This window comes from Colletotrichum truncatum (genome assembly GCF_014235925.2).
Source record: "Colletotrichum truncatum strain CMES1059 chromosome Unknown Contig_0007, whole genome shotgun sequence".
In the NCBI taxonomy this organism is placed as follows: Eukaryota; Fungi; Ascomycota; class Sordariomycetes; order Glomerellales; family Glomerellaceae; genus Colletotrichum; species Colletotrichum truncatum.
In genome coordinates, this window is record NW_027222404.1 from 2158574 (window position 1) to 2178068 (window position 19495).

A 19495-nucleotide genomic window follows, 5' to 3' on the forward strand; every position below is an offset into this window, starting at 1 on the left:
TGTCTTTCCTTGAGATCCTGCATGAAGTATTGTCATGCGTTTGCTGTTGCCTCAGAATCAACTCTCAATATCATTGCAGCTGTTACCTACAGTGCAAAGTCGGTGCCTCGCCCCCAGCACCAGGTTTGCTACACTACAGGCTATGCTTCACCATCCTTACACGAGGGGCGCATCCGCCTCCCTCTGTGGTTGCGTGCGTCAGCCATCCACCGTTCTCCTTACCAATAATTTAATTGGTGGCTTCACCGGCCAGCCAAATGGAGATGCATAGATGTGATCCTTTTACGGATAAACCGGGTACGGGCCCCATGTCCTACTTGATCTAATTACAGGAAGACCAATTCGTCCCACATCAATGTATACATACTAGTAGTAAACCTAGGTGCGTCCTAGAAGGCTCGTAATCCCGACGCACTTCATGTCACATCCCCTCCACTCATAAGCTGTTATGTACGAGATATTGACTTACTGAGGCAAGTCTGGCATGCGTCTCACACCTTTTTGATTTTCTCCTGTCCTAGCCAATCAGGCAGACGAATTTCTGCACCTGATCTGCTAGGTCAAGTAGTATGCTGTTTTCCCTGGATAACTCACAATTCTATCCTCTTTCCCACCTCTAGGCTTTTTGTATCGCCTCAAGTACAGCTTTATGCAGGTGTGCTGCTCAAACACATTAGTATCCATGCATGTTGATAGGTTTCTGCATAAGCTATGGACAGGAAGATATTGGTAGGTGAATATCGAAGCGTTGCCACACCACAATGTTCAGTTATCACCAATGGTGTACAAAGCGCTTCCCTGCAAAACCCTTTTGTGTTACTAGGTTTAGTTCACCCGGCTTTAGCAACTTGTCTTGCTATAAGTGTGCAATCTGACACACATTACAGGATAGTCTGCTGATTGAAAGAACATCATTAGAATAAATAAAATGCAACGTAAGCATCCAAGCGCTTTATATACCAACTATATAATTACGCTTCATTACATTTCACAGTGCGGCTCGTCAGACACCCTGAATCTCTATGAAGACTCAAATGTGCTGGCACCCCAATGCTTACCGGTATAACCGATGCAATTGTATATCATAGGCTGCTAATCCGTGTTTGAATCAATGTCTAAAGGAGGGCGCACCACGATGGCTCGTATCGTTCCGTGGAAGGGAGAAGCAGAGAGAGTGTGCGATTTTAGCGATGGCCTCTTCAGCCCAATATGATAGCTCCTGCGGTGATCTTTGACTCGATGGCAGCTGCGGGATTTGGGTGGACAAGCGAAACACACATAACTGTGCCAGTGTCCGCAATCAATACTCAGCCGCTGTTGTCTGCTGACCTGCATGACCGCCGCCAGCATGAGTCTCTAAAATCTCATTATCAACAATATCTTTGTTCCCGTCCCGAAAGTCCTTCATTAAGAGAAGAAAGCGGGAGTTTTTCCACTTGTCGCCTTGTTCATGCTGAACAGATTCTAGAATCTGTCGAGCAGCCTCTGAGATTTCTGACTGCTCCTGAGTGCTGGACTCAATTGGTGCTGCTTTAATTTGCTCATCCAAGCTAAGCCGCGATGTATCATCAAAACGATCCGACCGAGTAGTGTCCGTCAACATAACGCGGTCTTCAATACTGGATGAGGTGGCCTTCGCCCCTACATACGCCCCACGGCCAACTGCGACTGAGGCAGGCTTGGCCTGTTCACCTTGTTGCTCGGCTAGAGTGGTATCGCTGGCCATAATGTGAGAGGTACCGAGATTTTGAGCTTGTTGCGATGTGCAAGGTGCATCTATGTCTTGTTCCATTTGCCGCGCCAGTTCCTCCATGATGGCGTCAACGTCTTCTATTCGCTTGTCTCCGTGAGCCGCCATCCATTGGTCCATTTCTAGGTCGAAATCGGTCTCGGTAACGACAGCGGTATTGACTGTAGTACCATGCCTGGCAGCTGTGGCGGGAACGCCCGTTCCACCAAGCAAAGATGATGAAGGAAAACTCATCATATTGTGTGGAAAGCCTGCATGCCAATGGTGGTAGTGCTGTGAATTTGGGGTCATAAACGTAGGACCACCAGCACTTGAAACGTCCTGGGAGAATCTAGCGAAGTCCTGGGCCCAATTAGACGCTCCACGAAGTGATGCATTTGATGACTGATGTTGATAGAGTGGTGCAGAGGCGTTCCCAGAGGAAACTGGGGGCGATAGCTGAACAGCGGAGTGAAAAGAGGGAGGGAGCAAGCGTCTGTGATGTTGATCCGAGGAAAGATGTGGTGGTTGGAAACCAGCGTGGTCGCTAGGTATGGAGAGATTTTGGAAATTGGGACCATTCGATGCTAGAAATGCGCCGAAGGCATCTTGCGTCGAGTTTGAAGGGGTGGAAGCAGTGGCCCGAAAACCCTGGATCATAGTCAGAATAAGATGCCCAAGTAACATGGCAAGATTCGCGGCTCATTACTCACAGACTGAAAACCGGACGTACTCGAGATACGGTCCTGGTGCAGGCTTCGATCTTGAGTCCCATGTTGGACGAGGCTTTTGAATGGCGTTGAGCCGCTGCAAGAACTGTCGCCCATTATGTGCCAGTGCTGATGTACAAATGGAAGAGAGTAAGGATGCTGGCAAGAAAAGAGTCGTGACCAAGAAATGAGAGCAATCTGACAGCCTTGAACTGGAGAACCAAGAATTCTGAAATAGGAACTTTAGATTGAGGAAAGGCTGTGGCGAGAAAGGCAAAGCTGTGTCTGTGGTGGGGGACTGCAGGCAAAGAATCATCAACGTCGTCGCAAGCTGGTTAAAAGAAGTGGGAAGCTCCTATGTAGTATCATGGAGAGATGCAGAGAGTTGACTTGATGTAAACTAGCCATTACGAAGTGGCTGAGATTCTGATGCTGACCGAAACGTCCCTTGTAGATAGAGACATTATCCTGAGTCGGGCTACCTCGGCACAAGGGATAGCGTCCCCCCAGGTAGATCTACGGTACGTGCTCTATCGAGGTAGACGTTATGACGGTGTGGAGCTGCATCGGTAGGCAGGGGCGCATTCACATGTATTGGATTGCCCCTAAATCTGACTACCGGAAGATAGTTAAAGCGATCGAAAGATAACATCAACTATCCGCTCTTATCTGTGTGTAGGCTTGCCGACACCGCCTGTCATATTTAGCACCCCCTTGAAGCCACTTGTACCAATACACAGGTACTAGTACGTGCCTGTGCAACCAAGATACCTGACAGCAGAGTGGGGGTACTTGCACTGAGGCACCTCAGAGCGAAACATCAACTGTGGCCAGCTTGAGTTTCCAAGGACCTTAGGAGCTCCCAAAATACACGCCTGTTGTAAACAATCACGACCACAACGGCATCTCTACCACCGCCTCCACATTGCAACCCTCTCTTCACACTTGGAAAAAGATTTTCGTGACATCAGCACGCCCGACCATCTCAATACTCTGCAGGCTCACATAATTACAATGGTCATTATCTTCAATCCATTCCCTACTTCGCTCTTGTTCCTTGCTAACCAAGACGTTACTGCAGGCCTCCGCGCAGGTTATTTCGAATTCCGGCCACGACGATATGATCGTACGTACAAGCGTTTAGTCCAATTCCATCGTACATAATCATCATTTCACGGTGTACAACGTCACACGCGTCAGCTATAAAATGGGACGAAGAGGGCAACTGAGCTCTAGCACTCCCTGTGCAATGCGGTTCATTGGCCAGACCTAGAAATATCAAGCTAACTGTGAATTATTTTTCAGCACGATGCCGTACTCGACTACTATGGCCGCCGACTTGCGACATGTTCAAGCGACCGAACGATCAAGATATTTGAGATTGAGGGGGAATCTCAGCGACTTCTAGAAACTCTCAAAGGGTAAGGCCTACTGTTTTCTCCTTGCCATACATATCAGCCCTTCTGATGCTATAGCAGCCACGACGGTGCAGTCTGGTGCGTTTCGTGGGCGCACCCCAAATACGGCAATATTCTGGCATCAGCCGGTTATGACGGCAAGGTATTCATCTGGAGAGAGCAAAACAACCAGTGGCAGAAGATTTTCGACTTTGCACTGCACAAGGCTTCTGTAAACATTGTCTCTTGGTCACCACACGAGTCTGGCTGTTTACTTGCTTGCGCCTCCTCTGATGGCAACGTCAGCGTCCTTGAGTTTCGCGATAACAGCTTCGACCACGTCACTTTTCCGGCTCACGGGTTGGGCGTTAATTCTGTTTCTTGGGCTCCGGCAACGGCACCAGGCAGTATCGTAAGCAGCTCTCCAGGTCCTGGCTCTGCAGGTGTGAGACGGTTTGTCACGGGTGGTTGTGACAACCTGTTGAAAGTCTGGGTATTCGATGCGTCTTCACAATCATACAAACAGGAGCATGAGCCGCTTGCAGGCCACACAGATTGGGTCCGAGATGTTGCGTGGTCACCGACTGTCCTGCAGAAGTCTTACATCGCTTCGGCCTCCCAGGACAAGACTGTTCGTATATGGACCTCCGACTCATCAGGTACGGGGCAGTGGAATTGCAAGATTCTCCATTTTGATGCACCTATCTGGCGCGTGAGCTGGTCGCTGAGCGGAAATGTTCTGGCTGTGAGCGGAGGCGACAACAAAGTTTCGTTGTGGAAAGAGAACCTCAGAGGTGAATGGGAATGTGTCAAAAGTATTGAGGAGTAATCATGTTGTCATGAGGACATCACGAGCAAGGCGTTCGAGGGCAAATTAGGGCATAGATAGATCAACTGTGATTGATCCCCCAGCACTTGAAGTTACTTTCGTTGGGGTTGCTACATTTGTGACTTGTCTTGTCCTATTCAACTTGACTGTCTGCCTCAGAGCTTCTCATCGTATGAGATGTGGCAAGTGATGTGCATCTTATTGTGTCTCTTATAATTTGATGACGGTATGAATTGGCCAAAGCTCTTTGCTTCTCGCGACCGCTGCTCTGCAGTTTTGACGGAGTTCCGCCATCTCCAGCCCAACGAAATGCCTGCTTTGTAAAGTTGAGCAGCCAAAAGCTATCAGCAAGGTTCCAAATGTCGAATGCCCGGAGTGGGGAGGGTGTTTCTTCTTGATCGGCGATCAGGCGTGTGCCGACGTCATTAACGAATGCCAGGCGTCTGATTCTTGTCCTTAACTCAATAACCAGCATTGCAACTTGGCTATCAAGCAGGATGCCTTTTGGAGGAGTGAGGTTTTAGCCGTAGGACGAAACGACTTAGTAGTAACAGTATTGAGCATTTTGTAGACTGACTCTAGTAGGTTCTGATAGCTCCTAGCCGAAATAAGTAGTAACTGATACACAATCAACATAAACGGAATGTGTCCCTATCCATCGTGATGGTTGGAGGGTTCATGTTCCACAATGACGATGGAGTAAAGGCAACTGGTATTGTTGATAGCTGAAGTTGCCACTACCAGAAGTATAGTTGGTCGCTTTTCCGTCTGTGGGTTGAACGTCTGCGATGCTGGAGGAAGGAGACGTAAAGCTTTTGTCCAGAAGCGATCTAGTAACTTTAAAACGCAGCTTACAAGCCACTCTGATGCGAGTAGGATGTCGAAAAGCGAAGATTACATTTGCCTTCTCCATGCTACCTGGCTTCTGCTTGTGGTGATCCGTTGCTGAAAGAGTCGTCTCTCTCGCGAAGGGAGCAAGGGGATTACGAGGTTGATTGCTACCTTTAACACTGTGGTGCCCCATGTACCGCTCCCTGTGATCTAAGGCGCTGTTGAGGAAAAATCAAATGTTAGCTATCTGCTTCTATGTCCGGCATGCCACTGCCCTATATTACATCGATATGCTCCTTCTCAATGTGCTTCAACGGTTGGTGGGAAAGTTGTTCGATGCAGTAGACCTGCAAGATCAGGTGCAGGGGACCGCTGAAGTGAAAGCCCACCATGCTGCCGACCCGATTCCGTCTCCATTGTTCCCCCATGAACATATGTTTCTCACGACAAACCGACTAATCCATATATCCGTACCGGCGTCAGCTTTCACCTACTTGCGAAGGAATGTGACTGCTTGCAACCCGTAGCATTGAAAACAAAACCGGGCCCAGTCTCATAGGGCACTGAAAGTGGGCCATAAAGCCTTAGAAGCGTCGAGATGTGTATGATGAAGAGTTACTAGGCTCAAGGAAAGCATTCTTTTGGACTGCAAAATCAAGTCGTATTACACCCTGACGCCAGACTCACCGTCGTCCACAAAAAGTACCAAGCCATCCTGTCTCAACGCAGGCCGATAACGCTCATCTCCAGCGTCCAAACGCGCCTAATCCAGACCTTGAGCTTCCCCTGCACACCGTCTACTTGATCAAGCTCAACACCTTCCCACCAGCAGCGCCGAGCGGGCTTCCGCCAAAAAAGGAGCAGTTTCTGCGCCATACCTACAGCATTGCTGCCCATTTCGTGACCCCTTATATCGCTGCGCAACCTTGCCAGAGCAAGACTGCAGATGACCGCCTTATTAGGCTCTCCTGCCCGGTGGCCCCAAATATCGTCATGATTGAACCCGCTGGTATGAGCAATGTTAGCTTAAGTCCAGGGCCGATGAACATCATCCCACTGGCCGGCTTACCCTGCTGTTAACATCTCAATGAGATGAGCCTCCGTAGTGCCCGGCTCGTCACTCCGCTTGAGGCCGGAGAAGATGCCACCTTGCTGAAGCAGCGCTTTCCCCGCTGCTCGCTTGACTTCCATCATCTCTGGCTGCGTGATGTCTGCTCGCGGCGGAATGACATAAAAGTCCAGGTCCTCTCGCAGAACAATGATGCCCGCTCGCTTAGACGAATCGTCTCTTGAGCCCATAGCATCGACAGTTGAGGTATCCTCTTCCTGCGAAGCGCTTGGAGATACCTCAACTGGTATCGACTGGGCGACTGTACGAAAGAAGTCGAGCATATATTGTAGGGACGCCGGGTCATACTAAGAATGTAAGTGAACAATTATTAACTGCACTGCATCGGATACGTACATCAACCTGTACCGCATCGCCTTCAGCAAACCCGCCCATATGTCCCTCGGGAAAGAGCCCGTTGGGGAAAAGGGATAGAAGAACGAATTCGGGCAGGGTCAGAAGCTCATCCCTTGAAAGGACAAATTTGGTACCGCTACAGGTTCCTCATTAACGCATACATCAGTCCAGATAGTGATGAGCCTTACCGAAGGTCCATAGCGATAGTCTCGTCAGCGCCTACATCTGATATCAAGTAAGCAAATGGCCGCATAAATTGGCAGCGTGATTTTCTTGGTTACCTCCAATTGCGTTTATGGGTGGGCCTCCTTGTTGCACTTGAGTAATGATACTCGAAGCGCCGCCGGCGGTAGCCATGAGATAGGTGAAGGAATGGAGCGGACTAAATCCCTCCGAGTAGGCTGGCGGCGGCTCGGCTTCGTCGTCCTTTGCGGCTGAACCCCCTTTCGTATCTTGGGGAAGCGCCTGTTTTGTCTCAACAAGAGCCTGCTCGAATGGGCTTGAGGCTGGGTGGTCACCAGAAGAGCAAGAACTTAAAGAAGCGTACGCTGGCGCTGCGAGGGAGGGACCAGCAGCGGTGGCAACTGATTCGCCAGTACGATAAGTCTGCTCGGTGTCGGGGCTGGGCTCGGATGAGCCGTAAAGGGAAGAGAATGGAGGTGGACGCGAAGTTGAGGCCTCAGAAACAGGATACTGGGGGGGCGGTGACAGTCCTCGAAAGTTGGATGTCCCTCTTTCTTGTGTTTGGTCCTCCTTGTCTTCTTTCCTCCGCTTAGAATGCTGATTATGGTCTTCTTGACTAGTAGCCGTAACCCGGGCGGACACGGACTGCCCGTTTCTGTCTTGCGAATCTGGCAACGTGGTGGCGGTTTTTACTAAGGAGTTATTCAGGTATCAGGTCGTACCGAGGCACGGCGCGTAATCGCACACTGTTATCCGTGAATATGTGGTAGGATTATCTCGTGTCTGCTCGTGGTACTCGATTACTTAGCACGAGTGTAAAGTAAGGGATAACTGGTCTGTTGAATGAATGATCGAAGCACGAGATGGGCGGATAACAGTGTTCCAAGAATATTCAAACTAGCGTAAACAAACGCTGGTAAAAGTATTTGGGTGCACGTGGTTTCACTGAAGATAGGACAACACCGAGGTACTTGCTGGAAGAGGTTCGTTGTCTTCGCTGTTTCGTAACTGTTATCGTATTGACCGAGTCTTTCAGTTGGGTGCAGTTGATATTTAATTCGTGATAAAAAACAACGGACAAGGCTACATAGAGTGAATCTGTCAGGTCGGGTTTATGAGGCAGGAGTATGGGAAATGATGGCGGTTAAGACATGAATAGGAGAAGAACAGTCCCCTAGGCGCACCGTGCGTTGGTACATGTCCGACCGCAAAAGCTAACTTATTAAGGTATGACCAAGGATACTCCCCTCTCTTTTCCCCTTCCCTGTCGCTTCCCAGTACTACTAGTCTGGACCTGGGCACATACCAGTTATTGGCTTTAGCCGCCCGTGGCGTTCATACTATGCTCCTCTGAGAAATCTTATCATTCCACTTGCCTGTTCCTGTACTTCATAATGCTGGTACAGTGCACAAGACCCGTCAATTTCAGGGTAACTGGGGCTTGCGTGTCTACTTACCCAAGCTGGCTCATTCAACCAGTTTCTCCAGCCAAGTCACTAGATTTGATGTGGTACCTTCAATTCTAAAGTGAGGCCAGAAAGATGTTTGTCAGGCTGAGATTCGGTCCAACTTCTCCTTACAGAATGTTGACTGTCTGGGCGTGATTATCAAATAAATCAGCAAGCAGATGTTCTTGTGACTACACCCAATCTAACGTGCATGAAGTAACATATACACCCAAGTACCCAGGGTGCCATTCTGGGAGGCAACAGCCGCAAGATACTAGTCAGACGTACTTCATTCTCCTTCGTCACTACTATCGCCAAATATCGCCTTGAATACCTCATCATTTGGCCTGATTGCTTCATTTGTGGTTTCTTCACACGTAAACATGTCGGATCTTGTTTGTAACAACTCCCCGGGCCCCAGAGCACCCAAGGTTGCTGTCCTTTGTGTGATGTATGGTGGCGTATCTTTGACAGTTGCGTCGACAGGAAGTGGGCTCTGCGTCGTCGCCGCAATGCTCACCTCTGAGTCTTGCTGCATATGCGTAGGTGGCCGAACGTTGAATCGTTTGCAGAGCAACCTGGCTGGGAAGAAGTCTTCGGCCAGTCTCGTTAGGCGTCCATACATGCTCATCTTTGCGGCCTCTTCAGCCGCATCTTGTGGTCGTTGTGTCGTTGCAGGGTGCAGGCTGCTTGACTTAAATGCTGTTCCGGAAACCTCATCTGCCGGAAGCCTGGATCCCGCTGAGGCAGTCGTGAAACGTGTCGCCATGAGCCCATTCATCGGTTTAAAAAGTTGCGCACAACCGTAGAACTCTAGAAGCTCTTTGACAAACTCGTTATCGGTCATGTCAGATGGCTTTACAGGTGACCCGCCAAAACCAGCAGCGTTCTGTAGATAAAGCCTATATCTTCCACGTTTTGCATCGTCATCTGCGTACGGGCCCCTGGCACCTGTCCCCCGGCTCATCGCTGCGATAGCAGTTTCTTTTGTGAGATTAGGTAGGTTTCTCAAACTATCCTGTAGTTGCTGATCGGCTCGGCGCCCATGGTCCGCTGGAATCTCGCCTTTAGCGGGCGGAAGGTTTGATTTTCCTGAGGCTATGGCTAAGCGTTCTCGGGAGGCCACTGTCATGTAATCGAAAACAGACTTGCCAGGTAGCGAATATTCGCCCAGTACAGCAGCTCGAGACTTGGGATCATGGTGAGTTTCTTTGGCGGCGTCCGCTGTTGAGACGTACGCGGCCGCTTCCTTGGGGGATACGGTACGCTTTCTTGGCAACCAGCCTACGGGGATAACAGGATAAGGATGCAGCTCTGTCGGCTGTCCCGATGACCGAGATTCTGGACTTCGGCCAAGGGTAAAGCCATCCAGAGGCGGCTTTCCATCAAGGCATTTCCTGCTACCGCTAGCTTTGGCAGAGAGACCCGATTTAGAAGTAAAGACTGGCTTGGACCTGACGCCTGGATTTGCGGATATACTGACAGTCATCGGCTTTTTCTTCTTCTTTGCTTTGTCTACCCCCAGTGTTCTGTTGTATGATATCCGCGGCCCCATCTCGTATGGGTCGTCGTCATCTGAGCCAGTATCGTTCAGGACGCCAACACCAAACCCTCCGCGCTGGCCGTCCTTTACCTTTTTCGTTTTTCGAGAAGTAAAAAACAGTGACTTGGATATACCGGTGGAAGTGTCGTTGTTGTCATTATCATCATCGTCATCCTCGCTCGCCTCTTCACCTTGAATCCGGGAAAAGGCGTGAGAATCCTGAACGCTGTCGAAGCCAGACAATCCAGAGGGCGCAGTTTCGCTACCGTAGCCCAGACCCCTGCGATCAGCCTTACGAGAGAAAGCGATTACGTCCACATCCTTCGGAGCAAATAGAAAAGTCTCATCTGCTAATGGAGGATAAGCTTCTGTAGAAACCCCTAAGCGCGCTTTCCTGAGTACTTTTGGTCCGATGCCCTGACCGTCTTTCCAACCCATTCTCCGTAAAAGTTTGAGGCCCATTGTGTCGCCATGAATGGGCATCAAACCGGCTAGGATGTTGTCGTGGCGCTTGCTCTTCTCTGACACTCCAAGAACGGCAAACGGTTCAGTAGTTTGGATATCCTTAGCTGTAGCGACATCTGCAAGATCCTCCTCATCCATATAGTCTTCTGGGCGTTGAAAGGGTGTTTTAGGGTCATCCTTTCGGCGACTCGTACGGGTTGAAACAAAAGTTGATGGTGTCCATCCCTCCTTTGACCCGACAGTGTTAAAATAGCTAATAACAGAGGTCAGCGGCGGCCTAATTGCATCTTCAAATCTGCCATAGGCATGCATTCTTCCTCCCTTCTTTTCCCTCTTTGACGAGAAGAGAACGAACAAAGGGGGGGGGGGGGGGGGGGGGGACTTTACCCTGCGCTCCAGCCTCCAGTGAAGGCTCCATGAAGGCGTCGTCTCCCGCGGTCGTCTCTCACTTCCTGCTTGTGAAGGGGGATATAAGAGCCGTCATCACGGATGCCGGGGTCTAAGGGTGGCAGAGCAGTGCCGTATGTAACATGGATGCCATTCCCACCATGTAAGTCGGCTTCATACGCCGCGCGTGACCTTTTACTGTATGACATGGGGTTAGCGACAGGAGGGAGGTACAATTCCCGTGAGGCGGTTGAAGATGCAACCTGGCTTCGTCCTTCAGCCCTGTGATGACACGGCAGTCAGGACTAGCTTATGGCCTCAGGTCACTACGTCAAGAAACATGACACGAACTGGTAGGTGCACCAAGAGCTCGACAAGTTTATTTGTTTGGCCGTGTGGCTTATCGATAAGAATAGTGAGCGGGTCGGTCAGATACTTGGTAATATGCATAAGTACAGCCACTTGTTTTAATGCACAATGACAAATTAGCCGACGGCGGGCGGAGCTGGGTGTTGCGCTGTTTATTCAGTAGCTTGGCCATACTTAAATCGCCATTCAAGCGTCAAACGACTTTTCCGGTGTCCATGGGCATTGCTAGAGCCGTTTCTACCTAACTATTAAACGATGCGGATATATGTCTTTTTTTTCGCGGTAGGCTGGCGAACTCTGTCCAAGTGGGCGCAGGAGAGAGAAAAGAACTGCCTGTGCAGTTCTCTAGCCCCGCTCGCCTCTGTACTCAACGGGTTGAAGCTGCTCATTTCCCACCGCCAGCCAACTCCACGCGATGGTGGAGATGGGTTGCATGGGTCCAAGTTGAATTGCGTTTAGGAGGAAGGGGAGATGTGAATCGGGCACTGACGCCAACACTGACGCCGAGACCGGTATGGTACCAACACTCGGGCAATTGGAGAAAGACGGGGAGAATGATGCATAGAGGCGCTCATCACATCTGTGCTTTCACGACCTGGTTTGCTCATGTCCGAAACGCATGGATAATGGGTAGGCGATTCCACGCACATAGGCATCGGTCAATAAATTGAGAAAACATGAAAGGCACAGCAAAATTAAGCAAAACCTGCCAAGCAGAGGTATCCCTCAACTTAGCTTTCATGCCTCCTAAAATCATTCAAACGGAAAGCCCTGAGGGAAAAGAGAGAAGAAGAGACGGCTGAACGCAAATGTGAGTTCAAAGACCTGTGAGCAAAAGCGAAAGCTTGATACCCCACCTGGGCCCATTGAGATTCATAATTGGGGACCACTTCACATCAGTTGGCTTTGAACATGTTAAGCATGTCGTGACCGTTTTGCCAGTCCTGTGTCTGGCAGCCTTTCCCAATTAGACCGTCAACAGCCGGAGGTATCACCTTTCCTCGGTCTGTGCCCTGTCCAGGCATGTTTGCTGAAGACTTTCCTTCCAGTGGATTGATGATCGAGGACTCCCATTGTACTTCCATATTTTCTGGTCGATAACTTTGCCCGGTTGGCTTGGGTAGGGAGTTGTATTCATTTCGGCTGTCCTTCAGGTTCTTCTGCTACCTTATTCTGCTAATCTAAATGCATATTCCCTGATTCTTACTCGTTTCAGTAACTCTCGTTTGTTGCCAAAGGCGAAGGGCTTCCAGGTAGTGATGTACCTCAAGCCATCCACCCCTCCATCGCTGTACTTGTCACTTTGTGCAGGCGGATACAAAGTACTTACAATACAAAAACTTCCGTTCAGGGGTGCACAGGGCGAAGTTGAAAATTATTGCGAGCCCCATCAAGAAGGAGGGGGAATGAATTGGGCGACTGCTGATCTTCGCGCAGAGATACATCAGTGGACACCTTAACCCAGAGACCCAGGTGTTGTCATTGACCACTTGGCGCCCAACCCCTCCCCATCGAAATGAAAATGAAAGTAAAGATCCATTTCCAACCGACGGCTTAGTGTAGACATTGAACAGGTGAAATGAACGAAAAATAGAGAATGGGTATTGAAACTGTCCTGAAGGAAGGAAAGGGGGAGGTGGGTTACTGTCTTTTAGCTCGCTGCTTTAGTCAAGTCAGCCACACACATACTTAGGTACCACCTACCCAGTAGTATGAACACTGACCTGACAGGCCCCTCGCCCTCTCTCTTTCTCTTTCTCCCCTGTTTCGTTGCACCGTACTGAAGATACCCCACAGCAAAGCACCAGACGTTCTCATCTCGCCTTGCCTTGCCTGCCTCAATCGCCCGTTTATTCTGTTTCGGTCCCTTATCCCCGACAAATTTCCACTTTCACTTTGACGCTCGCTCTTTTCCTTCCCCGTGTTCCGTCCCTTCTCGCTTCGCCTGTCCACCTGCGCCAGCTCCAGCGACCCTCGCTGTATGTGTATGTGCGTGTGCGTGTGTGTGTGTGTCGCATCCCCCTCCTGCAATGACTACAGCAATCCCGACAAGCTCTGATCCTTCAGCATACGCTCAAACCGTCCCTGCCCGCTCCCTCTCTACCAGAGCCCGGCCTCCTGTCTCCGCTTCTGGACCACAGCGTGCATCCTCCACCTCCAATCACTCCCACCACCAACATCATCACCACTATAGCCGTAGCCAGCAAAACCACCGCCAACACCATCGCTCCCACTCACGGCATTCGTCTTCTACTGCTGCTGCGCCTTCTTCGATTCAGGACACTCTTCCTCATCATGGTCATGAAGCAGCAAGTCTAATCTCCCACCCCAAAAGATCCGCCTCCAAAGAATACTCGCCTTCCACCACCCGCGCCGACGCCTCGCGTCCTCAGCGTCACGGAAGCACCAGATCTAGCCACAACCCAACTCAACCCAACCCGGATATGCCTGCCAACACCGCCGTTGCCAACAACGCTGGCCCTGCTCCTGTCGCTCATGGCGCAGCTGATCCTAGGAGTCCAGGCACATCCTCTGCCTCAGCCTCTAAGCATAGCAGGTCACGCACCACTATCCCCACGCCATCAGGAAAATGGATACTGGGCAAGACAATTGGCGCTGGCAGCATGGGAAAAGTGAAGCTGGCTCGCAAGGAGGATACCGGCGAGCAGGTTTGTCTTCTCCTTCCCGGCTGCTTTCTTGAAGACCAATAGCAGCGCCGACTCTTCTCTACCAGCCGTCGTTGTGATTGCTAACGTAGTTTTCGCTCCGGCATTTAGGTTGCTTGCAAAATCATCCCGCGTGGCTCCACAGATGATGGGCATCACAGTCGTGCCGATAAGGAAAGAGCAGATCAGTCTAAGGAGATTAGAACTGCCCGCGAGGCAGCCATTGTTACTCTTCTTAGCCATCCCCATATCTGCGGCATGCGAGATGTTGTCCGTACCAACTATCATTGGTACATGCTCTGCGAATATGTCAATGGCGGTCAAATGCTTGATTACATCATCTCCCATGGCAAGTTGAAGGAAAAGCAGGCTCGGAAATTCAGTCGCCAGATCGCCAGCGCCCTCGATTATTGCCATCGCAACAGCATTGTCCACCGCGATCTCAAAATTGAAAATATTCTCATTAGTAAGACTGGCGATATAAAAATCATCGATTTTGGCCTTAGCAACCTCTTCGCACCTCGCGGTCACCTCAAAACCTTTTGCGGGAGTCTCTACTTTGCCGCTCCAGAACTGCTTCAAGCAAGGGCCTACACAGGCCCCGAGGTTGACGTGTGGAGCTTTGGCATCGTACTTTATGTTTTGGTGTGTGGCAAGGTGCCTTTCGATGATCAAAGCATGCCCGCACTGCATGCCAAAATCAAGAAGGGATTAGTAGACTATCCCAACTGGCTCTCAAGCGGTAAAACCTCACATATTCCGGTCGTTGGTTAAGTTCTCTGGGCTAATTTATTATAGAATGTAAGCACCTGCTCTCTCGAATGCTTGTCACCGACCCCAAGCAGCGTGCCACGATGCTGGAGGTGATGAGCCATCCATGGATGACCAAGGGATACAGCAGTCCGCCCGACAACCACTTGCCCCCTCGGGAGCCTTTGTCGCTTCCTCTTGACACAGATGTCGTGAACGCCATGACGGGTTTTAACTTTGGGTCTCCGGATGCGATAAGAGCGCAGTTAACAAGGACCATTGAATCCGAGGAGTATCAGCGTGCTATTCGTCTCTACCAACGCGAAAAGGAGCTTCCTCAGCCGGTCAAGGATGTGGAGAAAAGACGTGGATTCGGCTTTGACTTCTACAAACGGAGGAACTCAGGCAATAGTCGTGACACTCTCACAGCTCCAAGCTCAGAGGCTCTTCAGCTTGGAAATGATCCTTTGAATGCATTCAGCCCATTAGTTTCGATATACTACTTGGTGCGAGAGAAGCAGGAACGTGATCGGGCCGAGAGGAACCCTGGGGTACCAAACGCGCCTAAAGACAAACTTCCAATTCCGGAAATCATGCCGCCACAGGAGGCTCACACCAACACGGCCGCTTACGAGATGCCCGGCGAGAGAATCACAGGCGGTCGTTCTCGACCCCGCGCTAGGACTCATGGTGAAGATGAAGCACCAGAGTCAGTCAAGGCTGCGCAGCTGTCACCAACTGTTCCGATATCGCCAGAGGTGCCGCCAGAGCCTTTGCCGAAGAAGGAAAGCACTGCGGCTGGCATCCTTCGGCGCTTCAGCACACGGAGACGTAAGGAACCGGAGAGACTGGATAGAGACCGATCTCACCCACCTGTTGTTCAGGTACAGGCTCCGTCTGATGTTCCCCCGCCCCCGGTGCCTAGAAAAAGCTTCAGCATACGACGAGGAAGACGAGATCATGATGAGTCAATTCCTATGCCCTTGCGGTCTGGCAGCAGCCAGCCACAACATAGTGATCTACTCAGCCCGCCTCCATCTGCTGGAGGCGCTTCCTCACGCCGGAAGGGCCTAGGTCGGTCTACCAGTGTAAACTCAGCAGATCTTCGTCGGCGGGGATCCAACCGAGCACTAAAGGAGCCCCCCCCAACAAGTGGATCGGATCACTCAGCAACCACTGACAGACCACCGCCAGCATCACGCGATAGCCAACAGTCACGAGCAGCATCCATGAGAGCGAAGTCTCTTGGTCATGCTAGACGTGAGAGCATCCAACAGCGTAGGCTTCGGCGAGAAGAGGCGCGGGAAGCGAATGTACCAGAGGAGACGGATCAGGAGCAGGGTGACCAGAGCGGCGTGTCCACTGACAGACTGGACAGCTCTGACCTGGCCAAACCTGTTTTTCTAAAGGGCTTGTTTAGCGTATCGACAACTTCGACCAAGACGGTGCCGGAAATTCGAGCTGACATCAAGCGTGTATTGAAAGGCCTTGGGGTAGACTACACGGAAATCAAAGGCGGGTTCTCCTGCAAGCACACCCCGAGCATAGATCTTAAGAAGGTTCAGGACCCCCCTGGTAGCCCTAGCCAAGCACCGCCTGGTCATAAGAGGCGATTCAGCTTTGGCGGAATGAGGGGAGGTGGAGATCGGGAACGAGAAGACTTTCGTGACACCGATCGAGGACCGCCGACGCCACGGGGGACAGGAAGGCACGGAGCCGATAGCTATTCCAATTCAGACGTCTCGGTTGATAGTGTCTCCCGGGAAACTGGGGGCTCGTCGAGAAGGGTGCCAGGCGAAACGAGCACTCATGTGCAGAGCGATCTTGGTGGGAGCATGGTCTTGGAGTTCGAGATTTTTATCGTCAAGGTCCCATTGCTATCCCTTCATGGGGTCCAGTTCAAGCGATTGGTGGGCAATACGTGGCAGTACAAAAATATGGCAGATCAGGTGCTGAGAGAGCTTCGCCTGTGAGATGGAACACGGTGGGCTATACAACCAAGTAGGTACGCTTCGTTTAGGAAACCTCTTACTGGCTGACCAACGCACTTGAGGCTTGAACCATGCCAGTACATGTAAAGGGCATTGATGGCGCACAGACATATTTACTACCTTCTTCCTAAACCGTGTTTTTACCTTGAACTTTTCTCACCCCCCGTTTTCCTTTCCCCAGGTTGCCTTGACCATAGCAAGACTGTTAGACTGTTGAGAAATCTGGCATATGTCTTGAACCAACTACGATAGGGAGTGACCACTTTCATTCTACTTTTTTTTTCTTCTTAGGAATAGGCGCCTTAGGGCAATCCATGGCGATGTTTGCGGTAACACGCTAATTAAAAGAGATTAAACGCGCTCAGCCCGAAAAAAGATAGGGCTTGTAGTGAAGAAGGGGAAAGTAACTGCTCATATCCCGAAGCGCCCGAAAGTGCACAGAAAGTGGTCAACGAGTAGCTGTGGTTGTACTACTCTCATGATGGGCAGCATACGCTGTCTTTAGTAGGAAAGAGCCCTGGAGTAGAGTGGAGCACACATTTCCTTCGATCGCAAAATATGGGCTGCGATTTAGTAGGTCCTTCTTACATAAGGTACAGTGAGGTACAACAGACACTAAACCTTCTAAGGTTTTACTAAGTAAGTTGTGCCTCCTCCCTTTCTGGCCAGGTACCTGACCTTAAGGCATCCTGCACCTCCCATGCCTTGCCTGCCTTACCTAAGGTAGGTAGCCTTGTCTCTGGTCTAGACGACCCATGACACTTTCCTTCCTCCTCGCCCATCAAGGACCGCACAACTGTCAATTTGATCTTGCACAACCACCACCTACACCCATTACTACGAACACTAACCAACAAACGGCCCAAATACGTATGTAATTATTTGCCTCCTCAGAGCATCTCGCAATTTCACGCCCGTTTGCCCGCCTCGGGAAGCACACCACATCGTACGCTAGCCTGCCATCGGAAGACGAGCCGACAAGAACACGGAAACAAAGCGACAAGAATAACGAGCACAAAAACAAAATTCCTCGAAGGTTCTATTCACTTTCCTCTACTGCGCCTGCTCATTGGGGCTCTTCTTCTTTAAGCACCACCCCGCAAAGTACGTCGATCAAGTGTCTCGAAGATGATGCCAGCTCCCCACGTGTATGCACACCACCAATTCAATCCACAAGCCGACTCGGCGTGGATGCATCAGCAGTCGAACCAACATCACCATGCCCAGCAAGCTGCGGCCGTAGCTGCTTCCGCTGTTCAGCAGCAGCAGCAGCAACAACAACAACAGCAGCAGCAGCAGCAACAACAACAGCAGCAACAACAACAGCAGCAGCAGCAACAGCAGCAGCAGCAACAACAACAGCACTACAATCGACTCGCCAGTGCCCATCCGTCTATTCCATCCCTAGCCAACGCTCACGGCCAAGATGGCGGCCATGATAACATCTCTGAAGACAACCGGAGGACTATGTCTTACATCGCTGACCTGTTGAATGAGAGCACTCGCGAGGCTGCTCTGCTGGAGCTGAGCAAGAAGCGAGAGCAGGTGCCGGAGCTAGCGCTAATCCTCTGGCACTCCTTCGGTAGGTTACCATCGCTTGTGCTCCGTAAACCTTGTTGGAGAGCGAGGTGATCTAACATCTGACTTAGGCGTGATGACCTCGCTATTGCAGGAAATCATTTCGGTTTACACCCTACTGAACCCGTCGCAGCTTACGGCTGCGGCCTCCAACAGGGTATGCAATGCGCTAGCACTTTTACAGTGCGTTGCTTCTCACAACGACACGCGCACGCTTTTTCTGAATGGTATGGCGCATCTAAACTACTGAACTGACTTTTCCGTCGTTGACTTGCTCACTCTGTTTGTCCAGCCCATATTCCATTGTTCCTCTATCCTTTTCTGAATACGACGTCAAAATCGAGACCCTTCGAATACCTACGTCTGACCTCACTTGGCGTCATTGGTGCTCTTGTGAAGAATGACTCATCTGAGGTTATCAATTTCCTCCTGACTACCGAGATTATTCCACTCTGTCTGCGCATTATGGAAACGGGTTCAGAGCTGAGCAAGACTGTTGCTATCTTTATTGTACAGAAGATCTTGCTAGATGACAATGGCCTCAACTACATATGTGCCACCTACGAGCGTTTTTATGCGGTAGGTACTGTGTTGAGCAATATGGTCGCTCAACTGGTCGAACAACAGACCGCCCGTCTCCTCAAGCATGTTGTCAGGTGCTTCCTTCGGTGAGTTTTCTTCATAGCTTTCGATGGTATTTAGTATTCTCAGCTTACCGTTGGGCGTTCAATAGGCTGAGTGACAATGCTCGGGCGCGTGAGGCCCTTCGGCAGTGTCTCCCAGAGCCCCTCCGAGACGCGACGTTTTCCTCGGTTCTTCGAGACGATGCTGCGACGAAGAGATGCCTGGCGCAACTCCTCATAAACCTCTCAGACAATGTTGTCGAACCCACACCAGGGGGCCACCACGGCCTTTGAAGCCAAAAACCACACCACACCATACTGTAACGTTTTCGGACCAACATAGATTCATGCATAAGTCGGCGACTAGGAGGTCAGTGATTTCATCGGAAAACGCAAAGCATCGTGGACGTATTGATACCCGCTTCCTCTGCCCTCCATCAGGGCACAACAGGTTGATCTGGAGTGCATATTCGACTCACGGTCTTTCTTTCATTTATCATTTGTAGTAGCATCGAAATGGACGGTTTAAAA

General features: G+C 50.6%; 6 protein-coding genes across 6 annotated transcripts; 3 read left to right on the forward strand and 3 right to left on the reverse strand.

Moving 5' to 3' along the window:
• Positions 1–1300: 1300 nt before the first annotated feature.
• On the reverse strand, positions 1301–2556 carry CTRU02_211009 (uncharacterized protein; the record flags this gene model as incomplete). The annotated part of the gene is made up of 2 exons (XM_036720035.1): positions 1301–2380; positions 2443–2556. 2 exons carry the CDS (start codon positions 2554–2556, stop codon positions 1301–1303), a joined length of 1194 nt encoding a protein of 397 aa, XP_036587778.1.
• Positions 2557–3453: 897 nt separating this feature from the next.
• Positions 3454–4665, forward strand: CTRU02_211010 (protein transporter sec-13; the record flags this gene model as incomplete). Its single annotated transcript, XM_036720036.1, has 4 exons — positions 3454–3456; positions 3521–3565; positions 3745–3860; positions 3918–4665. The coding sequence occupies 4 exons, from the start codon at positions 3454–3456 to the stop codon at positions 4663–4665; spliced, it is 912 nt and encodes a 303-aa protein (XP_036587779.1).
• A 1551-nt stretch (positions 4666–6216) lies between these two features.
• Positions 6217–7318, reverse strand: CTRU02_211011 (dipeptidyl-peptidase III; the record flags this gene model as incomplete). Its single annotated transcript, XM_036720037.2, has 5 exons — positions 6217–6502; positions 6566–6912; positions 6962–7097; positions 7150–7186; positions 7243–7318. The coding sequence occupies 5 exons, from the start codon at positions 7316–7318 to the stop codon at positions 6217–6219; spliced, it is 882 nt and encodes a 293-aa protein (XP_036587780.2).
• Positions 7319–8881: 1563 nt separating this feature from the next.
• CTRU02_211012 (uncharacterized protein) lies at positions 8882–11196 on the reverse strand (the record flags this gene model as incomplete). The annotated part of the gene is made up of 2 exons (XM_036720038.1): positions 8882–10853; positions 10988–11196. 2 exons carry the CDS (start codon positions 11194–11196, stop codon positions 8882–8884), a joined length of 2181 nt encoding a protein of 726 aa, XP_036587781.1.
• Positions 11197–13386: 2190 nt separating this feature from the next.
• CTRU02_211013 (protein kinase kin1) lies at positions 13387–16745 on the forward strand (the record flags this gene model as incomplete). The annotated part of the gene is made up of 3 exons (XM_036720039.1): positions 13387–14025; positions 14134–14764; positions 14821–16745. The coding sequence occupies 3 exons, from the start codon at positions 13387–13389 to the stop codon at positions 16743–16745; spliced, it is 3195 nt and encodes a 1064-aa protein (XP_036587782.1).
• A 1209-nt stretch (positions 16746–17954) lies between these two features.
• Positions 17955–19013, forward strand: CTRU02_211014 (cell differentiation family protein; the record flags this gene model as incomplete). The annotated part of the gene is made up of 3 exons (XM_036720040.2): positions 17955–18345; positions 18413–18568; positions 18634–19013. The coding sequence occupies 3 exons, from the start codon at positions 17955–17957 to the stop codon at positions 19011–19013; spliced, it is 927 nt and encodes a 308-aa protein (XP_036587783.2).
• Between the last annotated feature and the right edge of the window lie 482 nt (positions 19014–19495).